General features: G+C 39.2%; 2 protein-coding genes across 2 annotated transcripts in view; one reads left to right on the plus strand and one right to left on the minus strand.

The window, feature by feature from the left end:
* LOC135076644 (cubilin) overlaps positions 1 to 6,338 on the minus strand; it is a 94,152-nt gene extending 87,814 nt beyond the window's left edge. The window contains exon 1 of the mRNA XM_063971066.1: positions 6,265 to 6,338. The gene's annotated coding sequence lies outside the window, so the exon portion shown is untranslated. The remainder of the gene's footprint in view (positions 1 to 6,264) is intronic.
* Positions 6,339 to 8,710: 2,372 nt separating this feature from the next.
* LOC135076784 (T-complex protein 1 subunit alpha) lies at positions 8,711 to 17,267 on the plus strand. The gene is made up of 10 exons (XM_063971218.1): positions 8,711 to 8,876; positions 9,234 to 9,357; positions 9,466 to 9,583; positions 9,825 to 10,006; positions 10,282 to 10,546; positions 11,048 to 11,300; positions 11,647 to 11,737; positions 12,294 to 12,486; positions 15,564 to 15,704; positions 16,216 to 17,267. The coding sequence occupies exons 1-10, from the start codon at positions 8,804 to 8,806 to the stop codon at positions 16,438 to 16,440; spliced, it is 1,665 nt and encodes a 554-aa protein (XP_063827288.1). The 5' UTR covers positions 8,711 to 8,803; the 3' UTR covers positions 16,441 to 17,267.
* Positions 17,268 to 24,712: the final 7,445 nt, after the last annotated feature.

Raw genomic sequence — 24,712 nt, forward strand, 5'->3', positions numbered from 1 at the left:
TATTGTAGGGTTCAAACTTTATCTTTAATTGGAATACTTCAAGTCAGCACCATGCAGAATCGGGATTTCATTAACATACAAATTCACCCGTAGGTTGAAGTTTTAATACGTGAACGCTGTCGAATAATTAAACTGGTAGTTTGCGTTGGTTTTCTCAAAAGGCGATAACGCATAGCTAAATAAGCTGCCATTAAATTTTGAAGCGCTTTAAAGCACTGCGGGTTATCGTGGCGTGTTGGTACAGCGCTTTTGAATTGTATTTTATGGTTTGTTGTCTAAGCTCCTCCGCGGCGAGGAGGGCACGTCGAGCCAGCACTCAGCTTTAGTTAAACACGGTAGTATCTTTTACTCATACAATATACTACCGCATAAAACAAAACTTGTAAAATAATAAATCATTATCAATATATCCTTATTACAAACTAAAGTTCTGTTGGCTTATTTAATTTATATTATCTCGAACTGTAACTTGTAATTTATTTTATCATTATTAATGTTTTTTATATTTATAATTATCTAGAATAAAATACTCGTAGTTACATATCAACAATATAAGCCTGCTCACTCGTAGTCACTCAAATCTCAAAGTAAGTGGAGTGACTTACTGAGAGTGAGACTGGAGAATCCTTGAAGCTTTGTTGACCACTCAGTTTCAGAAGTGCTGGGAATTGAACCACTGAAACGTTTTTTGGAATGAATAAACAGTTTTAAATTATTTCCTCGTCGTGACATAATTATGAGAACAAAGTCAAACTTTTTCGATATCTCGTGGTCGTTTCCTAGTTGCTGTTGTTTTCCAAGCTGCGCTAGTAGCAACAAGGGTCATATTTTTAACGGCTTGTGATTTACGGGCCGTCGACAACAAGCCCATAACTCAAAAAGTCCGCTGCGAGTAGCTCCGAGCTCTGAGCTAACAATTTGTCTTAGCCAACGAATGAATTTGACAAAGCTTTTCCTTCGACGCTTTGCGTGCTTTATCTTTTACAGTCCAAAGTGCTATTTGTTTGAAAACACTGAAAACAGCTTGAATGGAATTTCGGAAAGCAGAAGCAAAAAGCAGGTGTGGAATTGAGATCCCATTATTACCTATTGGCTGTGCCCGCGACTTCGTACGCGTGAAAACCCGTTTTCGCAACATTTTTCATTTTTGCTCTGCACCTATTACTCGTAGCGTGATGGTATATAACCTATAGCCTTCCTCAATAAATGGGCTATCTAACACTGAAAGAATTTTTCAAATCGGACCGGTAGTTCCTGAGATTAGCGCGTTCAAGTAAACAAACAAACTCCTTCCTTACTTTAGAGTTCTGATAAGTAATTATGAAACATATTTATTCAAAAGCTCTCAGTCAGTTTCCAAACATGTTTTAAAAACTTTCAGAATGGAACTGAGATACACGAACTAGTAAGACCCATTTTCACATTGTATAAAGCAGAAAATTAGACAGCCGACAGACATTACTGGAAGGAAATTGTCTGTAATACGAACGGAGCAGATCTAACCTGACTCAGACTCAGTTGCGCTAATAATTCTAGCAGTCAAAAGGCACTAGTTCATATATGTACAGTTACCTACTCTAGATAATCAAACGCAGTGAAAGTACACTAAGATTAAGAACTTAAGGTTTTGGTTTCTCAAATTTGTCTATTTCAATGTAGAGTTATTATAAGTCAATCTCCAGAGTTAAATTACTTAAACTACTTCATTCACATGAATCCTTCTAAATTATTCAGATTGTAGACATTAGACTTGTGAACCACGCAATGGAAGAGTAAGGAGAATAAAATAAAAAATCATTTCGTTTATATCAATAGAAGCAATAAGTATTGATTCCAAACAACTGATACGACTTTCAGATACTCCCACCGGCTTTATATCAAACCTAAAGAAAGTATGTTAATGCAGCCTTTAGAAAACTAACAGATGGCGTCTGAAGAGAGTCGAGAGTCAACAGTCCGTTTAATATCCGGACTAGCGGATACCGCGACTTCGGCCGCCATTAACATATAAATGGGATCTCGATTCTCGATCGTCCCCGGGGACGCACTGTAATTATTGTCGCGGTCAGTCAGATTTAATTAATACATTTATAGACGGGTCTAATTTATGCATGTTGAAAAAGTAATTATAGCCTGACCAGGAACATAAAAACCCTGGCATAGTGGCGCGTCAATTGCATTTGATAGTGCAACACTGAGTACAGTCGTACCTGTGTTAAATTAATAGGCTAACTTTATGTATCAGGATTCAGGATTACGGGCTAATTTGATATTTTCATAAATTAACGAAAAAATATTATTATAGGTAACCTGATTTTAATAAATTAAATGAAACCATCAATCGAGCTAGTAGATTTATTTTGTTATTCATCAATAATCAAATTCAGAACTTGAATATTCAACTGCAATGTCTGCTCATGAACACTTCAAACTCGGTTCTTCTTTCCCAATCCTATAAAATTCAACACTTAGAAAGTGTCAAAATTTTTAAAATAGGTAGTTGAAACAAACCACAGCTAATTTTCATAGTGGACTGTACTATACGATAAACATGTCAGTCAATTTGACAACCTTTGTCGGAAACATTATTCAATGAAAATATTGTCCGAACCCTTAGTATTTCTCTTCGACAAATACTTTAACACATTGTGAACCACTTTTCTTTCACGACTATAAAAATATTTTAGCAATTTAATTCATAAAACCAATTGCGCACATTTAAAATAAAGTTTGTTTACACTTTGACAGCAATAGACTGACATGCAAGGTGACATGTCAATGAAGTTTTCAGTTACTGTTGCCATTAAAAGAAATTAGTACCATTAGTTTTCCGCAACATGGCGAAGGTTTTTATGTTCCTGGTCAGGCTATAAATGGGATCAATTTTTGAACACTTGTTGTTTTTAGTAGACTTCAAAAAAGGTTTTCGGTGGAATTTTTGTTACTTTAGAACTCTACAGGAACCGATTTGAAATATTATTTTTGTTTGATAGTAGATTACTTCTTACTACGCTTTTTCTAAAATGTGGTTCTAAATTCTGAAACAGTAGAAGTTAGTAAACATGGAAGATATTCTTTTTATTTTTGGTATTTATTTTACAACGCAAACGGTAAATTGTGGCCGTTACTCATGACAGGCGCTTACGACTGCTCATAAAAGGGATCATGTAATAAGAATACCTACAGCCTACACGATATTCCGGTACATTCCAGACTCTGGGTTTTTAATTTTCCTGACAAGCCTCACCGACAATTATTAGATGTCCGTCTAATGGGCTGGGCAGACATTTATTACTGTCATCTGGCGTTAAAAACGGCTCCTCAAGTTGTAAACTTACTTATTTATTTATTTATTTTATTTATTTATTATTCAAACATCTTACAAGCTAACAGAATATATTCCAAAGCGCTTATAAGATTAATTGTACATAGGTTATCATGCATGTCAATATAATAATAATTAATTCAATGTCAATATAATAATTATAAAGTCAATTAAATAAAAACAATAGATTTAAATCAAATTACCGAATGTCAATAGAACAATAAATTTAAAATTACAAATAAATTATAAAAATAATGTCATAATAAAGTAGTTAATTAATAATCAATCAAATAAAGTCAAAATAGAAACAATAAAATAATGTCAAATTGTCAATACGTATAAAAGTCATTTAATTTAACCAAAATTGATTTAAGAGATGTCCTAAACTATCTGCAAATAGATCGATTTCATAGTGCCGAGCAAGAATGTCCCCGATAATTCGCAGAGCGCGGGTAGTGGGCGCATGACGCGCGCGCTCGGTGCGCACGGCAGGCAGGGCCAGTAGGCGCGGTCGGCGGCGAGGTGCCACAAGGCCCGATGCGTCCCACGAGATTGTGGGAAAAAAAAAGTTACAAAAGTTTCTCAAGAACAAAGCTCGTCAACTGTGGCCTTGACAGTTCAATTACATTCTTTTCTCTATTCCACCGCTTAGCCTGGTGGTTCGCTTACTGGAATAATACTTCAGGGGTCCCGGGGTCTATCCGCAATAAAGAATTTGTAAGGTAGATCTAGATATCCACATGTTTGGTACCTGATGAACTGATCATGCTACATCATACCATTGGTCTATTTTAGATACAAAAAAAATACTTGGTGAAGGATTCTTAATTCGTAGAAAGCCTCTCAATTCCAGAGTGACAAGGGTTATTTTTACGGCCGTCACAAGCCCACTTTCCGATAGATATGTGGTCGATCTGTGACGGATGATTTTGATAACTTATAAAAAGGGACAAAAATACTGTGAGAACGATCTTCAAAACACCGCTAGATGTTATTGAACAGAAAAAGAAATGCTTACATTTCTGGTGAAAACAAGGTTCACCTATTTTTAATTGTATTACCTATTTTATAACATGTTCACTTTCTTTTCAGGCTTGCTAAGAGCAAGTTTCTAAATGAACTCAGTATCATTTATATAAAACTAGCTTTTGCCCGCGGCTTCACCCGCGTGAAATTATGTTTGTCACAGATCGTCATAAATTATAGCCTCTATGTTATTCTGAGTTATAAACAATAATACTGTAAAGCATAAAAATCCATTCAGTAGTTTTTGCGTGAAAGAGTAACAAACATCCATCCAGACATCCAAACTTTCGCATTTATAATATTAGTAGGATAGTTAACCTATAGGTATCCTATTATAATCTTTGACTCGAAACATGACCTGAATAATCTTCGTGTTCAAGTTACTCTCAGCTACCAACATAGTGAGAGCTATTGAAGTGATATCAAGCAAATTCAGAGCAATAGCGACTCAAATACCGAGGACATAGTTCGCTGCTTTAGATTAGCTCGGCGAACTACTGGGGTCAATTATTTTCATGCCCGGAATTCCTTCCCAGCGCTTTGATAGAAGCGCAATGTTGTGGAAAGCTAAACCTTGAATGCGCCATTTTAGAAGCATTGCTACACGACTGAGGAAACCGTTAAATATTTTTCATGAATTTCATTTCAGACAGTTTTATGCCGCTTTTTTGCTTGACTTGGCGGGGGCACTGCCGTGCCCCCAGATGGACTGATTACATGATTACTTAGGACATAAATATTTTCGGTTAAAAAAGGTAAGGTAGTAAGTAGGTATGTGTTACGTTACGATATGTAGGTAGGTAGGTACTTTTATAATCTTTCAACGTTGACCTGAAAGGGCAATAAAATAGCTTGTAAAGTTATTCAGTAGCTAACTTAAAAGTTTGAAGTGCTAAACTAACTATAAGTTACAAAACTTATTCTGTTTCGACTGTGTTAACTTGTTTTTGTTGGTTGGGTGTTCGCTAGTCGAAGAAAGTTCGTTTAATGAAAAATAAATGTACCTACAGTCAAAGCAAATAACAGTCACTGAAAACGTACATGATTTTATACTGACTTTTCTTAACTGATATTAAGATTAATTATTTATCAGTGTTGTGGATTAAAACCATTATTATAACATAGGTAGGCACCTAGTAAGTACCTCTGATTCTGGATAAGTTTAGGTATTTGGGTTAACTGTCAAGTATTTATCAAATCTTGCCTTTATTTATGTTGAATAAAAAGTCATAGTAGGAAATGAATTCTATACTTACTCGACCTTCGAGTTACTATATACATCCTCGTGTCAGTAAGAGCAATATTTAAGTTCCTTAGAATGTGCAAACCTAGATGACAATCTAAATATTTCTTAATTAAAACAAACATCCCTAATACAATACCTTGTTCAGCATTAAAGCAAAAGCAATCTATACAACGTGGTTTAAATTCCTACAACTATCGCACAGCATCCTGTCCGAAGAATCTTTGTAAGTAATCTAACCTAATATGTATTCAACATCTATAAATATTAAAAACAACTGCGAGACGGTAAAACAGGGAGTCCTGTGGGTGCGATAGCTGCGAACAATCCAGTTATATCTCCAACGTTTTACAATGACTACTGATTTTTGAGTGGCGACATCCGCAGCTGAATACTAAAGAGGCTGCAGGCTGCGACAACTCGCCTGAAACGCTCGCTCCTCGCGAAAATCAATAGACACATCTTCGAGATGACTCTCAACTTGTTCGAGGATTCAGCACCGTTTTATATAACGTTATTTGTTGACAAGACTGCAGCGTTATCAGTGCCGTCGCAGGGACGAGACCGCGCGGCGAGTCGACGTCCTACCACGCCCCAAAGATGCTGGGTCGTGGACCACGGTTTCGGGGGGGTTCGTGGGGCGGTGTTGATTCAGGGTGTGGGTACTTACCCGCGTGAGCGAGGTCCCGATATAGGCGCCATTGAGCGGGGCAGAGCGCGGCGGAGCGGCGGTGCGCGGCGGCGGTGGGCGCACGACTGGCGCCGGGCGCGTGCGTGCTGCGCGCGCATGAGCCGTCTCCGCAATTTGTTTTCCTCCGCTACTCCATGGGCCTTGGTTAACAGCAGTGAACGAGATTATGCTCCCGTGTAGATACAGGACGTGTAATGACGGATAAGTGACAAGGACGCAGATATGCACGATCGAGAATTCTGCAACGCTCTATCCTTCTCTGAGAGAACCATTACGTCCCGACAGCCGGAGTTCCCAGAAACATTGTCGCCGCTTATTCACGTCGTGGGACGTTGATGGCAATAGTTATGGATGAGATTTTAAACTCTGTTGTTTGCGGGAGGTAAACTAGCCCCCCGTACGTAGTTGGGTCACGTACACGAATAATTGAGGATGTTTCGCAATTCACTCAATTGTCTCATCATTTAATAATTTTGTCTGTATCCTGAAAATATTTCTTCTTGCGTTAAAATTTATGAAGATACTGAATGAAAACCCAATCCATTGCAAACATCGATGATCGAACCCGCGACCTCTAGCTTAGTAGTCCGATACGCGAACCACTATACCAAATTGCCGTCAAAATTCAATTTTTTGTATGACGTTTTATGACTGGATAAAAGCGAAAGAGTATATTTCACAGGAAGGAATTTACGAAAACTAATTTCATTTTAGTTTGAAAACTCGTTAGTTAGTTCTTTTACTTAAAAACATGCATGACTCTACCACCGAACGTTTGAATTTAGTCCCATTTACAGAGCCGGAAAAAATACCACATCATAAAAATCGAGCGACCCCTGATTCAGTACGTAATAATGCAGGAAAATAAACTCAAGATCCGTCGAACCTTTTCCTAGTTGACCTTCGCAGTGCGTCCTCATCGCGGATGGGCCAATCCTCGTTCTCCGAGCACGTACTCTCTGCTGGGGTGGACACACGCGGAGAACGTGCAGGACAATCGGGAATACTCATCATGATTATCGAAAATCGTTCCGCTTATCACGGTCTTCTATTATAGGAGCTACTTCTATCATACAATACAAAATCGAATGCTAGATATTTGAAAAATCTGAATTCTTTTTACTTGTTTTCCCATGATTACATAAGGATGGTCGACTGCAATAATGATTAATGTCCTTTCTACCTTGTTTAAGCATCTTTTATATCCTCAAGTAAGTACAAGTCCCATAAATCATATAAAAATAAAGTAAATAGACATTACTTAGACGTGTATTTAGAGACTTTATTTTCCTAATGCACATGACTACTTTATTTTAAGACACTATCTGCTCTTCTTCTGCACCCTGTATAGAAAGAAATATACATCGTTTTTATTTCCGATAAAGTAATAGTATTGGGGACTCTACCGGGGCAGCGCTACCAGTCACGTAGCCGCTACACGCTCCTGATATCTTGATAGGTATGTGAACCCTACTCTAACTACATAAATACTATTTCACAGACTGCCAGTTAGTATATGGTGGGTACGCAACACATTATACCTGGGCTATTTATAAAAGAACCGCTCACTCGTATAAACAGTCTTTAAATGATACCAACTAATATTCTCACTATTCAATCTGTAACTATAAATTAAAAATAACTTTCCAAAACTAGCAAGCATTCCCCGCTAGGAAAAGACATGAAAAACACTAAAAACACAGCTTTTTCTTTTCATGCAACGTAACAACTGGTTGTAGTTTGTTTACAGAATTTATCATGCGCTACATAGAGCGAGTTTTCATACAAAAGCTCTCTGGGGAGGTATAAAAGAAGAGAACAATACCTGAACTAGGGTAAAACCTAACTTCAGACCGGAATTTCTTTATTTTTATATTTGATTCTTACATTTTAGTTTCGTAGAGTTCGTTATTGTTAGTTTGTTCCGTTTTTTGGAACTTTTGCTTTGCTTCTTGTGGCTATTTATTATAATTACATTAAGATGGAGGAAGGTACTTATTTCATATTATCGTATTCTTATTATTTGATAGCTGGGCTTAGCCATTTTAAATCTTCGCGGGCTCTTATCAGCTTCCTAGTCCGACCTCATGTCCATGGCAATATTAAGTAGAACATTCACCGTTTCTCTTCCTCGTGCAAACTAAAATTAATATCTATACTAAACAAATTATACCTACTTCCTATTATAATTTATCAAAAATCATATTTTGTGTGTGTTTACTCGTAGTCTCGTAGTATAGAAGGGTAGAGCTTAGGGCTTACTTGATTTAAGGCCATCTAACAGCAAGTAGCAGAACTAAATAAAAAATAAAAACTATTTCCTTGTTGACTAGTATTTAGTTATAAAACTCCGCAATAGATGGCGCTACTAATGTAGCAACTATATTTTTTACACTGGCAATAAACAAAGTAAATGTCATTATTTCTTTCAGTTGGCTGCACTGAGTCATCTTCCAGAATCAAAAAGTGTGACGGACTAGCGAGAAATTGTGAATTTTGTGAAAAAATATAGTCAAAAATGTCTACACTCGCTGCACCACTTGCTGTTGCTGGGACTAGGTCATCCGGATCTTCAGTCAGGAGTCAAAATGGTATGAATTTTATGTTAAAATCCACACGAGGTAACACAGCCCCGGTGATCACATGCATTGCCACTTATGGTTACATTTTCATAAATATTTCGTAAAATCAGTATCAAATTGCCAGATAATCATTATTTCTAGGATGTTTGTTTCGTAAATGTCTCTCCTGTTTAATTTTCCTTAAGAATTTGAAAATTTACTACTAAGTACAAGGAAACTAACCTATGAAAGATTCAACCTAATGAGAATCCATTGAATGATGACTAAAATCTTTATCTAAAAAATTCTGAAATTTTCCAATTCTGAAAAATTCTAAAATTTTGAAAAAAGGGTGGAAGGAAGCATTAATGACTTTGTTTGTTGTAGTCACGGCAGCAGCTGCTATTGCTAACATTGTGAAGAGCTCCCTGGGCCCAGTGGGCCTGGACAAAATGTTGGTGGATGATATTGGAGATGTCACAGTCACAAATGATGGTGCTACTATCTTGAAGTAAGTGTCCTAAGTCCAAATCACTTACATTTTGTATTTTAACAAGTAAAATCCTTTGCGTGTAACAAAAAAAATAATTATTTTAATTATATTTATTGTACATTTCAGAATGCTGGAGGTGGAACACCCAGCAGCCAAGGTTTTGGTAGAACTGGCTCAGTTGCAGGATGAGGAAGTTGGTGATGGAACCACATCTGTAGTCATAGTTGCTGCTGAGTTATTGAAGGTTTGTAAATGTTCATATTATATCAAAAAATGACCCTTATATTATGGCTGTCAAAATAATTACTGTGAGTCTGTGATATTCTTAAAATCTTGCTATAGTAGTGTTCAAATCTGTTCCCTCTACAAGCTATATCCTCACTTTCCTTGGGCTATTTATTTGTCCAATTATGTGAATTTGAATTTAAACTCTGTTCTAGTACCAATGCATAGGAACTTTTATAAAAATTTATGTTACTTTTCAGAGTGCAGATGAACTGGTGAAGAATAAAATCCACCCGACCAGCATTATCTCGGGCTACAGGCTGGCCTGCAAGGAGGCTGTCAAGTATGTGCAGGACAACCTCACCGTCACAGTGGAGTCACTCGGAAGGCCGTCACTCATCAATGCTGCTAAAACCACCATGTCATCCAAACTTATTGGAGCGTATCCTTTTTCATAAACTAATCTTTTGACTAGTAATGCATAATGGATATAAAAACATTTCCTGTGGTATAAGAGGGTGAGACAAAATTTTAACACTTTAAGCCTTCCTTTCCTTCTTCTTAAGCCATTTGTTTCAACTGTGTGAAAATGTCAAATATGTAACCTGGCAAAAATTTAATCTCATTTCATGAATAATAAAAAGTAGTCATCTGTTATACTTGTTTTGTCATAATGCAAATGCACTGTAAATGCTTTCCTTAACTAAATATCAACAGTGATTCAGAATTCTTCGCCGAGATTATAGTAGATGCAGCACAAGCTATCAAGGCTATGGACCCTCGCGGCAACACAATCTACCCCATCAAGGCCGTCAATATCCTGAAGGCCCACGGACGGAGCGCTCGGGAGAGTGTCCTGGTGAAGGGATACGCCCTCAACTGCACCGTCGCCTCTCAGGCCATGCCCAAGAAGATTGTGAATGCTAAAATTGCGTGCTTGGACTTCTCGCTACAGAAGACGAAGATGAAAATGGGTGTTCAGGTAAATGTTTTTCTTTCATGTTTATTAGATGAATTTGTAATTGTTTGTGGTAATTTCATACTTCCCTAATGGTAGCTCTGTAGACCCTTGGACAAACCAAAGTACTACCTACTTCTTTATCAGTAGTAGATAGGCAAATGTCTTTCCTATTTTTGTCTAGTACCTTTCTTTGTAGTTAATTATTTAGTTTTCAGCCCAATTCTGGCAAAACACAGGTAGTCCCAAATATGGTACACCAAACTTAAAGGTAGTCATGCTTATCAGATAAAACCATAGTTATCTTTATTCTTTGCCCATAACACACACTTCTGTGACAACTTTCATTTTAGTTTAGAAAGATAGAAAGAAACATTATTACAATGGACATCACAAAAGACAGAGGTAACACATAAAACATACAATGGAAGAGAAAGTAAACTGAGCAGTGCCACATTGCAAAGTTTAAATATTGGTTTTGCTATAGTGTATTCAGTGGAATATAAATCTTTTTTGTAATCCTAGGTACTGGTCTCCGACCCCGAGAAGCTAGAAGCGATCCGCGCCCGCGAGCTTGACATCACCAAGGAGCGGCTACAGAAGATCCTCGCCACCGGCGTCAACGTCGTACTCTGCTCCGGCGGCATCGACGACCTCTGCCTCAAATACTTCGTGGAGGCCGGCGCCATGGGCGTGAGGAGATGCAAGAAGGCTGACTTAAAGAGGATCGCTAAGGCTACTGGAGCCACTTTCCTGACGTCACTGACTAATATGGAAGGTATGTTGAAAACCATCATTATATCTATCCTTTTTTTCAGCTTTTCTAAGTATCTCGATCTATTTGTGTCCTTTTATTGCCTTTCTGAGTAGGCAATTGTTCAGTTTATTCAGATATGTATTGTTGTTGACGTTGTTGTCAAGTTAAGGAACTGTAATAGATGTGTTCACTGTTGAATTCTACACTGTCTTAAATTGGCACAACTGCTCTGTTATTGTTATTTTAGGTGGCTAGAAACTTTTATAAACTTCTACAATTTTGGTCGAATACTTGTGCTGTAATCTTAGTAGAATTATTGATTATTGTACACATTATTATTGATGTTAGATCTGTTGCTTGTTTCTAGGCGAGGAAGTGTTCGAGCCGAGCATGATCGGAGAAGCCGCCGAAGTTGTCCAGGAGCAGATCTGTGATGACCAGCTCATTCTGATCAAGGGGTAACTATTAATTTAATTTTAGGCAGTTTTATTAATTTCCTAATGAATTCAGAACAAGCACAACGACACGAAAACATCTGCAAAAACGACGTGAACAAAATGAAGATATAAATACAGAATAAAAAAAACTGGTCCTAATTAACTATCGAGAAATGGACTAGGCGATGAATACTTCGCAGAACTGAACATCAATTGAAAAGATTTTCGACCACGATTTAATTTCTGAAACTAACAAAGTTCTGCGCCAATTAAGCCATGTATTCATTACGCAACATTTGTTGATAAACTGTTTATGACTAGTGTGAAACAAGTTTACCATAAACACAGTTTCTGAAACTTGGCCGTCCACACTTGCTCTCCACTCATAGAGGGGAGAACGGCAACATGTATCATAAACAATATTTCATCACCTATGTTTATGGACTGTTTATACATTGTTTACAGAGATTATGAAACATTGTTTATAAACAGTGTTTATCAACAAATGTTGCCTAATGAATACATGGCTTTATGCTCTAATTTCGTAAACATAACAGCCTATATTTCTATTCCTCAGACCTGTAGCTCGCACGGCTGCTTCAATAATCCTGCGCGGGCCGACAGACGCTTACTGCGACGAAATGGAGCGCTCGGCTCACGACGCGCTGTGCGCCGTCCGCCGCGTGCTAGAGTCAGGTCGTTTGGTGCCCGGGGGCGGCGCTGTCGAAGCCGCGCTTTCTATCTACCTGGAGAACTTCGCTACCACTCTGGTTAGTATACGTTCGTTTCAGCCAAATGACGTCCACTGCTGGACAAAGACTGGTGAATATTCTGGTTGGTACATGCCTCAACAAATCTGCGGTGTCTTTTGTAGTCTCTTATATTCGGTCGTGGTGTCGTTATACGCGTATTGCGACGAGATGGAGCGCTCGGCTCACGACGCGCTGTGCGCCGTCCGCCGCGTGTTGGAGTCCGGTAGTTTGGTGCCCGGGGGCGGCGCTGTCGAGGCCGCGCTTTCTATGACCTTGAGAACTTCGCCACTACTTTGGTTAGTATACGTTCGTTTCAGCCAAATGACGTCCACTGGACAAAGGCCTCCACTGGTTAGTACACACCTCGAGAAATCTGCGGTGTCTTTTGTAGTCTCTTATACTCGATCGTGGTGTCGTTATACGCGTACTGCGACGAGATGGAGCGCTCGGCTCACGACGCGCTGTGCGCTGTCCGCCGCGTGTTGGAGTCCGGTCGTTTGGTGCCCGGGGGCGGCGCTGTCGAGGCCGCGCTATCTATCTACCTGGAGAACTTCGCCACTACTTTGGTTAGTATACGTTCGTTTCAGCCAAATGACGTCCACTGCTGGACAAAGACTGGTGAATATTCTGGTTGATACATGCCTCGAGAAATCTGCGTGTCTTTTGTAGTCTCTTATACTCGGTCGTGGTGCCATTATACGCCTACTGAGACGAGATGGAGCGCTAGAGTCGCGCTCTCTATCTACCTGGAGAACTTCGCCACTACTTTGGTTAGTATACGTTCGTTTCAGCCAAATGACGTCCACTGGACAAAGGCCTCCCCTGATTAGTACACGCCTCGAGAAATCTGCGTGTCTTTTGTAGTCTCTTATATTCGGTCGTAGTGTCGTTATACGCGTACTGCGACGAGATGGAGCGCTCGGCCCACGACGCGCTGTGCGCCGTCCGCCGCGTACTAGAGTCAGAGCCCGACTATTCCACTATTAGTAGTTACACGGGATTAGTGGACTTTTTGTTCACTATTCCCCGTTAACGCCAATTAGAGCTTATAATGGGGAAAAATAAACTAAACAGTTCATTAATCCCCATTACGTTAAAAATAAAATCCTAATATATATATTATAAGCTTCCAATGAGGGGTATCGTTTTTACCCGACTACGGCAAAGCAAAAGGAGGGTTATGATTTTGACAGGCTATGTATATATGTATGTATGTATGTATGTTCATGTGTACCCTCGTAACTTCTAAACTACTTATCAGAATTCGACAAATGACATGTCATTAGAAGCGTCTTAATTGTCCGCTGGTTATAGGCTATACGGGGTTTCACTAAATCGAATGTGGCGCCCTCTAGCGGACAAAACATACAGAGTAAAAAAATAAAGTTAAGATAAATATGCCGTGTTTGGTATCATTTGAAAGCGCTTTACTTGTACATTTCGAATATATATATATTACTAGCATTTGCTTGTGACTTTACCTGTATTCATGGGCTGATTGCATATAATTCACATCTTTTCGTTCATAGCTTCTTTACTGCTTATTAGTTCATCAATTTAACTTTTGTTAATATTATGCGCCACAAATACACTTTAACACCAAAATAGTACAAATAATAAAAAGTAAAAAAACTAAAACCCAACTACGACAAAAAACGACGCTGAAAAAGTATAAAACAAGATTTTCAGAATACTGAACTGAACAAAGTTGCCAATGTAGTTGCATAGTAATTTTCATGTTTGGAAAGGCGTAGTCACACGTTACATATACGAGTACCTACCTACCGTAGAACTTTGACAACGTGTGACTGCGGTTTTCCAAACATGAAAATTACTATGCAACTACATTGGCAACTTTGTTCAGTTCAGTATTCTGAAAATCTTGTTTTATACTTTTTCAGCGTCGTTTTTTGTCGTAGTTGGGTTTTAGTTTTATACTTAACAGTTGGCACCCCTGGCGATTGACAGAACCTTACTCTACAGTGGCGCCATCTTGACGAGTGCAAATGCGATAGTCCTCCTACCACTTTCGCGCTCACCAGTTGTTGTCACTGTCTTCGCTACTAGCAAGTAACAGGACCTTACTCTACAGTGGCGCTAACTGGTGAGCGCTAAAACGATAGCTCTCATTGGCGTTAACGGGGAATAGTGAACAAAAAGTTCACTAATCCCCGTGGAATAAGCCAGGTCGTCTGGTGCCCGGGGGCGGCGCTGTCGAGGCCGCGCTATCTATCTACCTGGAGAACTTTGCTACCACTCTGGTTAGTATCCGTTCCTTTCAGCCAAATGACGTCCACTGCTGGACAAAGACTGGTGAATATTCTGGTTGATACATGCCTCGAGAAATCTGCGTGTCTTTTGTAGTCCCTTATACTCGATCGTGGTGCCATACGCCTACTGCGACGAGATGGAGCGCTCGGCCCACGACGCGCTCTCTATCTACTCTGGTTAGTACCTGCTATGCTTAGTGATACTGTAACATCTTATGTGATTGTTTGTAATAGGTGCTACTACCGCCACTATTCCGATCAATCATTGACTCGCATTGTACGTGCCTGAACTTCGGAATTGTGTATCATTGTTTAGGGTGCTATTTAGAAGAAAAAAAACAACCGACCAAAGCGATTCCACGCACTTCTTTTGTGTACATATTTAGGGCATTTACTAGAAATTGAAGATCGCGCCGGAGAGTCGCAGACGTACCATGTACGGTAAACATGTCACAGGTGGATTTACGTGTGACTCTGCTGGGCTTATTCCACTATTCCCCGTTGACAATCCCCGTCAACGGGGATTAGTGAACTTTTTGTTCACTATTCCCCGTAAACGCAAATTAGAGCTTATAATGGGGAACAATGAACTAAAAAGTTCATTAATCCCCGTTATATTAGGATTTTATTTTGAACGTAATGGGGATTAATGAACTTTTTAGTTCATTATTCCCCATTATAAGTTCCAATTCGATTCGACGGGGATTGTCAATGGGGAATAGTGGAATAAGCCCTCTGCTGATCTCAAAATCTGTCAATCTTCACTTTATGTACTAAGTTGACGGTACACCTTCAGCACTTATTCACGTATATCTTCGTCCACAGAGCTCCCGCGAGCAGCTGGCCATCGCGGCGTTCGCGCAGTCACTGCTGGTGATCCCCAAGACGCTGGCCGTGAACGCGGCGCGCGACGCCACCGAGCTCGTGGCCAAGCTGCGCGCATACCACAACTCCTCGCAGACCAAGGTTGCTACATAAGCCTGTGTACTCTAGTGCTTCATTATCATTTCAGCCACAGGACGTCTACTGCTAGACATACGCCTCCCCCAATGATTTCCACATCACTCTAGTGGTTGTTACAGACTTCCATTCCCTTGACCAGGGTTCGAATTGTATTACGTGGTCCAGAGAGCGCGTTAAGTCGGCCCGTGTAAGCCATTTCAAAATAGCTCATAAAACTAAAAATAGTTATGATCTCAAAATGTTACAACCGACACCAAAGAAAAAGGACAAGTACTGCAACCATTGTCGATACGCAAACGCGCTTATCTGATATCACCAAGCCCGGTTTGTGAGCACGTAGAATTTTGTCCAATGACCCCAAGCTACCCATCCTTATCGCTCGCGCGTAATTGTATTGCTGTCGCGACTGTGCAACGGGCGCCCGCAGTGAGTGTACGAGCGCGACAGCAACATAATTACATGACTATACTCGTTATACGATATCATAAAATCTAATCCTACTTTAATTTCCCAGGTTGAACACGCCAACCTTAAATGGGTGGGCCTGGACTTAACGGAAGGCACGCTCCGCGACAACCTCGCCGCCGGAGTGCTAGAACCCGCTATATCCAAGATCAAATCTCTGAAGTTCGCTACCGAAGCCGCCATCACGATCCTGCGCATCGACGATATGATCAAACTGGACCCCGAACAGAGAGGGAAGAGCTATGAGGACGCCTGCCACGCGGGAGAACTCTAATCTATGGCGCAGTATTTGAAACGATCTCATTCGACAATTTGGGCTCAGTACACGCAGTGTGAGCCATAAGTGCACGCCATCGCGGACGCAGGCTGAACTTTGTCTGAAGCTTTTAGGTTCAGCCAAACCAACGCGATCACACGCAATCAGCCGGCCTGCAGCGATGGCGATCAATGCATTTAAGTCTGGTCGCCATCGTTGCACGTCGGCTGAACACGTGTGATCGCGTTGGTTTGGCTGAACCTTTACGCGACCTGGCCGCGCGACCAAATTTCATACATGTCGTTGACAGCAGCACTTATTCATCCCAGGGGTGCTGACATGAATCGAGCTTTACACGCACTATCATACAAATAACAATGAGATCGAATTTAATTATAACTATATGACAGTATGGAGTGCTTGATGTGCCTGAATGTTTGTTGCATATCGTTATGGTGTGTCCGGGTTCTTAAAACATTTATTATCCTGCTGGATACGAACAGGATCAAATTGCATTTTGACGGTACAGTCAGAAGTGTGAATATTTTTGTTAAAGAAACATCTGTTATTGGACTGTAGTAGAAAATTATATTTTTAGCAGAATCCTTGTTGAGTGTTTTATGATGATGTGAAGTGATTATATGCAATTTCTTAATTTTGTAAAACAAATTAATTCTGCTATATCTTCAGTAACTATTTCACGTCACAAGTAAGCCTTCTGTTTCAAAGGAAACCTTCATATTTATTATGAATATGCTTATAACATTTAATGCTAGTTTTATATCGCTAGGTTGTCCACTTATGTCAACAATTACTCTAAAATAAAATTTAATTTTAATAACTAATATTGTCTTTAATTTGTTCATCTTCCCCAACTTAAATTCATTATTAATGGATATTAAACCTTTCATTATTAAAACCTAGATAGGTTTTATAGAAAATACAACTGAGGGAGGAGCTCATGTTAAGCCCCGGATACACTAGGGAACATTTTGTCCCGCAACATGACGCGCAACACAAAATATACGTGACGCTGCAACGTTGCATAGTGTCCCACAACATTGTACGTGACGCGGGGCATGTTGCTTGCTCCCGCCTCGAGAAGTGTGGTTGACAAAATGTTCCGCGACATGTATCTCGGCACATTCCACGTAGTTGTTGAGGAACATGTTCCGCAACATGTTGTTTCATTTGTCCCCTAGTGTATCCGTGGCTTAACTAATAGCAATAGCGACTGAGTAGGTTCTGAGCTGTACAGTGTTGTTAAGTCAGCAAGACCTCAAAATACAGTGCTTCGGAGTTCAGACATAGCTCTGTTACCTCATATCACTCCTCCACAACTGCAGGAACCTAAACTCAGATAAGAGCTGTACAGTCGGCGTCAAATAGTTCGTGACACCCAAAGTAGCCAATAAGTTCGGAATACGTCTCTGTTGCAATTGGAATAAGGTTGTGTCAACAACTTTTTGGCCACTTTGGGTGTCACGAACTTTCGACGTTGACTGTACCGTACCTGTAGGCAGAAAGGAAAGGCTGTCGCGACTGTGCAACGGGCGCCCGCAGTGAGTGTACGAGCGCGACAGCAACATAATTACATGACTATACTCGTTATACGATATCATAAAATCTAATCCTACTTTAATTTCCCAGGTTGAACACGCCAACCTTAAATGGGTGGGCCTGGACTTAACGGAAGGCACGCTCCGCGACAACCTCGCCGCCGGAGTGCTAGAACCCGCTATATCCAAGATCAAATCTCTGAAGTTCGCTACCGAAGCCGCCATCACGATCCTGCGCATCGACGATATGATCAAACTGGACCCCGAACAGAGAGGGAAGAGCTATGAGGACGCCTGCCACGCGGGAGAACTCTAATCTATGGCGCAGTATTTGAAACGATCTCATTCGACAATTTGGGCTCAGTACACGCAGTGTGAGCCATAAGTGCACGCCATCGCGGACGCAGGCTGAACTTTGTCTGAAGCTTTTAGGTTCAGCCAAACCAACGCGATCACACGCAATCAGCCGGCCTGCAGCGATGGCGATCAATGCATTTAAGTCTGGTCGCCATCGTTGCACGTCGGCTGAACACGTGTGATCGCGTTGGTTTGGCTGAACCTTTACGCGACCTGGCCGCGCGACCAAATTTCATACATGTCGTTGACAGCAGCACTTATTCATCCCAGGGGTGCTGACATGAATCGAGCTTTACACGCACTATCATACAAATAACAATGAGATCGAATTTAATTATAACTATATGACAGTATGGAGTGCTTGATGTGCCTGAATGTTTGTTGCATATCGTTATGGTGTGTCCGGGTTCTTAAAACATTTATTATCCTGCTGGATACGAACAGGATCAAATTGCATTTTGACGGTACAGTCAGAAGTGTGAATATTTTTGTTAAAGAAACATCTGTTATTGGACTGTAGTAGAAAATTATATTTTTAGCAGAATCCTTGTTGAGTGTTTTATGATGATGTGAAGTGATTATATGCAATTTCTTAATTTTGTAAAACAAATTAATTCTGCTATATCTTCAGTAACTATTTCACGTCACAAGTAAGCCTTCTGTTTCAAAGGAAACCTTCATATTTATTATGAATATGCTTATAACATTTAATGCTAGTTTTATATCGCTAGGTTGTCCACTTATGTCAACAATTACTCTAAAATAAAATTTAATTTTAATAACTAATATTGTCTTTAATTTGTTCATCTTCCCCAACTTAAATTCATTATTAATGGATATTAAACCTTTCATTATTAAAACCTAGATAGGTTTTATAGAAAATACAACTGAGGGAGGAGCTCATGTTAAGCCCCGGATACACTAGGGAACATTTTGTCCCGCAACATGACGCGCAACACAAAATATACGTGACGCTGCAACGTTGCATAGTGTCCCACAACATTGTACGTGACGCGGGGCATGTTGCTTGCTCCCGCCTCGAGAAGTGTGGTTGACAAAATGTTCCGCGACATGTATCTCGGCACATTCCACGTAGTTGTTGAGGAACATGTTCCGCAACATGTTGTTTCATTTGTCCCCTAGTGTATCCGTGGCTTAACTAATAGCAATAGCGACTGAGTAGGTTCTGAGCTGTACAGTGTTGTTAAGTCAGCAAGACCTCAAAATACAGTGCTTCGGAGTTCAGACATAGCTCTGTTACCTCATATCACTCCTCCACAACTGCAGGAACCTAAACTCAGATAAGAGCTGTACAGTCGGCGTCAAATAGTTCGTGACACCCAAAGTAGCCAATAAGTTCGGAATACGTCTCTGTTGCAATTGGAATAAGGTTGTGTCAACAACTTTTTGGCCACTTTGGGTGTCACGAACTTTCGACGTTGACTGTACCGTACCTGTAGGCAGAAAGGAAAGGTTGCAAGCTGGCTCCACACAGAGCATGATTTTAAAAAGTAATAAAAGTGGCTTTGACAAGAACACAGCACAGTAGAATGGTTTTTTAAAGCGCGGGAAACGTCAAGCTAGGCGGTTGTCTCAATTTTTGCTTTTGCGATTTTTATAAATTATCTAGTAAATAGAGATCAGTTAAGTAGTGGAGTGTAGTATATTTATGTTTATCTTTCTATTTATTTATTAGTTAGTGATTTTGGCAGTGCTCTGGTAAGTTTTTACCTCTTTCTCTGGTTACATGAACGACCCAGACGAACCTGGGGGCTCCGTCCCCCAGGTTTCGTACAATGTCACTATAGCTAATAATTATTCAGCATTAGATACTGAAAGTTCATGCACGGATGGCTCCGAACATTCTCAAAATAAATCAAAACGTTTAAAACGGGCCTCTGTACCTAAGTATTGTAAACACTGTAATAAAAAGAGGAGACGTCATCATAAAAGCTCTACAGTTCCTTCACTTGACTCATGTGAATGTCACTCGGAATCTCATTCCGAAGTAATAATTCAGTCAAAACAACAACCAAACAAATTCAATGATACTACTGCTAAAAACTCTGTGCCAGTGTCAAACTCACCAAACTCACTTGATGTTGATTTTGAGAACAATAATTCCAATTCTCAGCGGCTACCAATTGGCAGAAATCTTTACCAGGCATCTGATGTTTCTCCTTATGTCATACACATACAAAAAGAAGAGATAACTTCCAATCAAAGTACCTCAATTCACCCGGTTACTCTTGGTTTGTTTTTGAAAAAACATGGTTTTAAAAACATAATAAATGGCAGTTTAAAACGTATTGGCAGAAATCGTGCAGCTATTTCCTTTTGTAATTATGAGGATGCCAATTCATTCTTAAGTAGTACTGTCTTGTCCAACAATCGCTATAAAGCATTTATTCCAACATCAAATGTTACTCGCATGGGAGTAGTGAGGGGCATTCCAACCAACTGGACTGATGAGGAAGTCATACAGAATATTACAGTCCCTATAGGTTGTGGCAACATTCTTAAAGTAAGGAGATTGAAAAGGAAAACTATTGGAAAAGACACAGTTGAATACATACCTATAGAGACTGTAGTTCTCACATTTGATGGACAAGTACTTCCAAAGAGAGTATTTATGTGTTACAATTCTCTGCCTGTGGACTTATACATTTTCCCCACTATACAATGTTACAAATGCTGCAAATATGGTCACATTAAGTCACAGTGTAGATCTCTTCCCAAATGTTTTAAATGTGGTCATGACCACTCGGGTGACAGCTGTTCAGTTGATGAAGAGTTTGTTAAATGTTGTCTGTGTACAGGTTCTCACTTTGCGACCAGCAAAAAATGTCCTGAGTTTTCCCGTCAAAAGCAAATTAAAGAGACTATGGCTAAGAATTGTATTTCTTATTCTGAGGCTTTAAAATTACACCCTCCTCTTGGTAAGTCTTATGCTGATGCTTTGACAACAGTAGCCCCAGTGAACACAAATAGACCAGTTTTGAAAAATACATCTGATAGTATTCCCAGCAGGAGTTCATATAAAAAAACAGTATTTCTTAAGCCTAGATCCCCTCCAGTAATTAGTCCTGGATATGATAAAGCCTCTCATGATGCTCTTATTAAAGATTTCAACATAAACTTTCCTTCATCCGGCACTGCTTATAAGGATTCAAGTAAAGACTCTTTACTATCTGATATTATGTCTGTTAAAGAACTTATTATCACACTTATTAATTCATTGTCTCATTATAATTCAAACTTCACACCGACCAACGCTGCCTCATCCCAAAACTCTGTAAGTAATAAAAATAATAATTTGCATGATAGTACTTTTAATAGTAATTTTATAAATAATAATGAATTCAGTGGTAATTCAGTGGAATTGCCGCAGTATTTACAGTAAAAAATCAGATTTGTTTCATTTAATTAATAAATATGACCCTTTAGCCATTTCTCTCCAAGAGACTTGGCTTAAATCTAGTAGTTGTTTTAAGGTAGCAGGCTATGCCTGCATTAGAGAGGACCGTCTAGATGGCTATGGTGGTGTTGCACTGCTGATCAAGCATTCTTGGCCTTTCAAACACATTCCCATTCCTATTCATAATGATGATTATTCCATTATAGCAGTTTCTGTAAACGGCATTTGTTTTGTTTCTATTTATATTCCACATCCATCCTCTATTATATATGATGAAATTTTACTCAGTATTTTACCTTCCCTTCCAAAACCCATTTTAATAATGGGAGATTTCAACGCCCAGCATGCTTCTTGGGGTAGTTCTTCCTCTAATTATTACGGTTCAAGAATCTTAGATTTTTTAGATGTGAATAACTTATGTTTACTAAACTCCGGGGAACCTACACGTCGCACTGCTAGTTCTGAAGGATTCAGCGCTCCTGATCTATCCATATGTTCTCCTTCCTTAGCGTCATCTTTAACTTGGCACGTACTTAGTTCTTCATATGGCAGTGATCATTATCCTTTATTTATTACTTTACCATTTTCTGACAAATCAATCCCAATCCGTCCCCCTCGATTGAAGTACCAATTGATTAATGCTGATTGGAAACTTTTTAAAGAAAAAGTGGAGGAAAGATTAGAGTCACTTCCTTCCTTACAATTAGACAATCATAGCAATTGTGCTGATACCTTCACTCAAGTTTTAATTGACGTGGCGGACAATATTTTTCCTGTTAAAAAAAATAGTAGTAGATATATTCCTCCTCCCCCATGGTGGGATGAAGAATGCGCTGAAGCTATTAAAAAAAGAAAATTAGCGGAACGTGCGTACAGAGCATTTTCCTCTTCCGAAAACTTAGAAATTTTGTCTCAACTTATAAACAGCACCCGTAAGTTATTTAAACAAAAAAAATGGGAAGGATGGAAGACATTTTGCACTTCGATATCACCAGACGTTTCCCCATCTGAGGTATGGAAAAATATACGGAGATTTAGATCTTGTTTCCGAGAGAGTACTCCCTCGTTCATAGATAAATCAATTGTTGATAGCTTTCTAGACAAATTAGCGCCTCCTTCTGTGCCTCCTATAGATATAGTATATCATGAATTAAACTATCCTATTTGCACTGAAAACCTTACAGATTTAAATGCTCCATTTACTTTTTCTGAAATAAAAGGCATTTTGTCGTACGTGAAAGATTCGGCTCCTGGTATTGATGGTGTTCCTTATTCTTTTTTCATTAATTTAAGCGATTCTTGCCTTTCATATTTTCTATCAATAATTAATTCCATCATGATTAACGGTAATATTCCTCCATCATGGAAATCTCAAGAGGTAATACCAATCCTCAAACCGAACTCTCCTGTAGGTAACTCCACTTCGTATCGGCCTATTGCTTTATCGTCTGTTCTTCTCAAAATTGCAGAGCATTTAGTTAAAAATAGATTAGAATGGTATTTAGAAAGCAAAGGTATATTAGCTACCAGTCAATTTGGTTTTAGAAAAGGGAAGAGTACTATGGATAGTTTAGGAATTTTTACTACAGACATTCGCTTAGCCTTTACTAATAATCAATGTCTCCTCGCTGCCTTTCTCGATATCACAGCCGCTTACGATGGTGTTAATTTATCTATTCTTAAAAATAAACTTTTAAAGCTACAGGTACCGATTACCCTAATCAATTTCATTATTAGTATGTTATCAGAAAGATCTATTCACGTTACTACTCAAGATTCAACAGTCCTGACCCGAGTTCTTTGGAGAGGATTACCTCAGGGGTCTGTTTTAAGCCCATTGTTGTATAACGTATATACGTACGACCTTGAATCTATTTTTATTAATAAAATTAATATTCTACAGTATGCTGATGACCTTCTTTTGTACGTTACCGGTTATTCAGTAAGCGAATTATGTCATTGCTTAACGGCAGCTCTAAGTTCCCTTAAAATCTGGTTAGATAATAACTGTCTATCATTATCGGTCCCAAAAAGTTCTGTGGTTCTTTTTAGTAGAATGCGGATGCCACCTCCTGTTTTTGTTTACTATGATAATATTACTATCCAAGCTTGTAAGGAAGCAAAGTTTTTAGGAATAATTTTAGATGACAAACTATCAGGGGTTCCTCATTGTTATTATGTCACGGCCAAATGTGAGCGTTTATTAAATATTTTGCGCTGCCTCTCAGGGGTCTGGTGGGGTGCTCACCCTTCCTCGCTAAAACTTCTCTATAACGCTATAATACGTAGTGTTCTTGATTATGGAGCTTACTTCTTAGAACCTTGCAATCTAGTCGGTCTGAAAAAAATGGACAGCATCCAATCAAAGGCTCTCCGTATTATTTCTGGTACTATGAAATCTAGCCCCATTAATACTTTACAGGTTGAATGCACTGATCCTCCTCTTAGACTGCGCCGTCAATTCTTATCAGACAAATTTTTATTTAGAGTTTTACAATATTCAAATCACCCTCTATTTTTAAAATTACAACTTTTATCTGATTCTATTGGTACATCTCCTTACTGGGCTCATAAAAACCTTCCCTGTTTAGTTTTAAGTTACCGTAAATTTATATCTTTTCAAGCTCCGACTCACAGAACTCCAAAATTTCCCATATTTTCTGCTACTTTTGAGTCGTTAGTTCTTTCTCCTGAAATAATATATGATTTAGATATCCCTAAAAATTCACTTGACGCTAAATATAAATTTAACTTCATTATTGAAGATAATTGGGCCGATTGGCATCATATATATAGCGATGCATCCAAACACTCCAACGATGGTGTGGTCGGAGTAGGGCTTTTCCATCATCAGTATGGTATTCACGAAAAGGTCAGATTACCTCCTGAAACATCAGTTTTCACCGGGGAGTGCTGTGGAATTTATAAAGCCATAGAATATGTCCAAATTATGAAA

Source organism: Ostrinia nubilalis, chromosome 12, assembly GCF_963855985.1.
Source record: "Ostrinia nubilalis chromosome 12, ilOstNubi1.1, whole genome shotgun sequence".
NCBI lineage: Eukaryota > Metazoa > Arthropoda > Insecta > Lepidoptera > Crambidae > Ostrinia > Ostrinia nubilalis.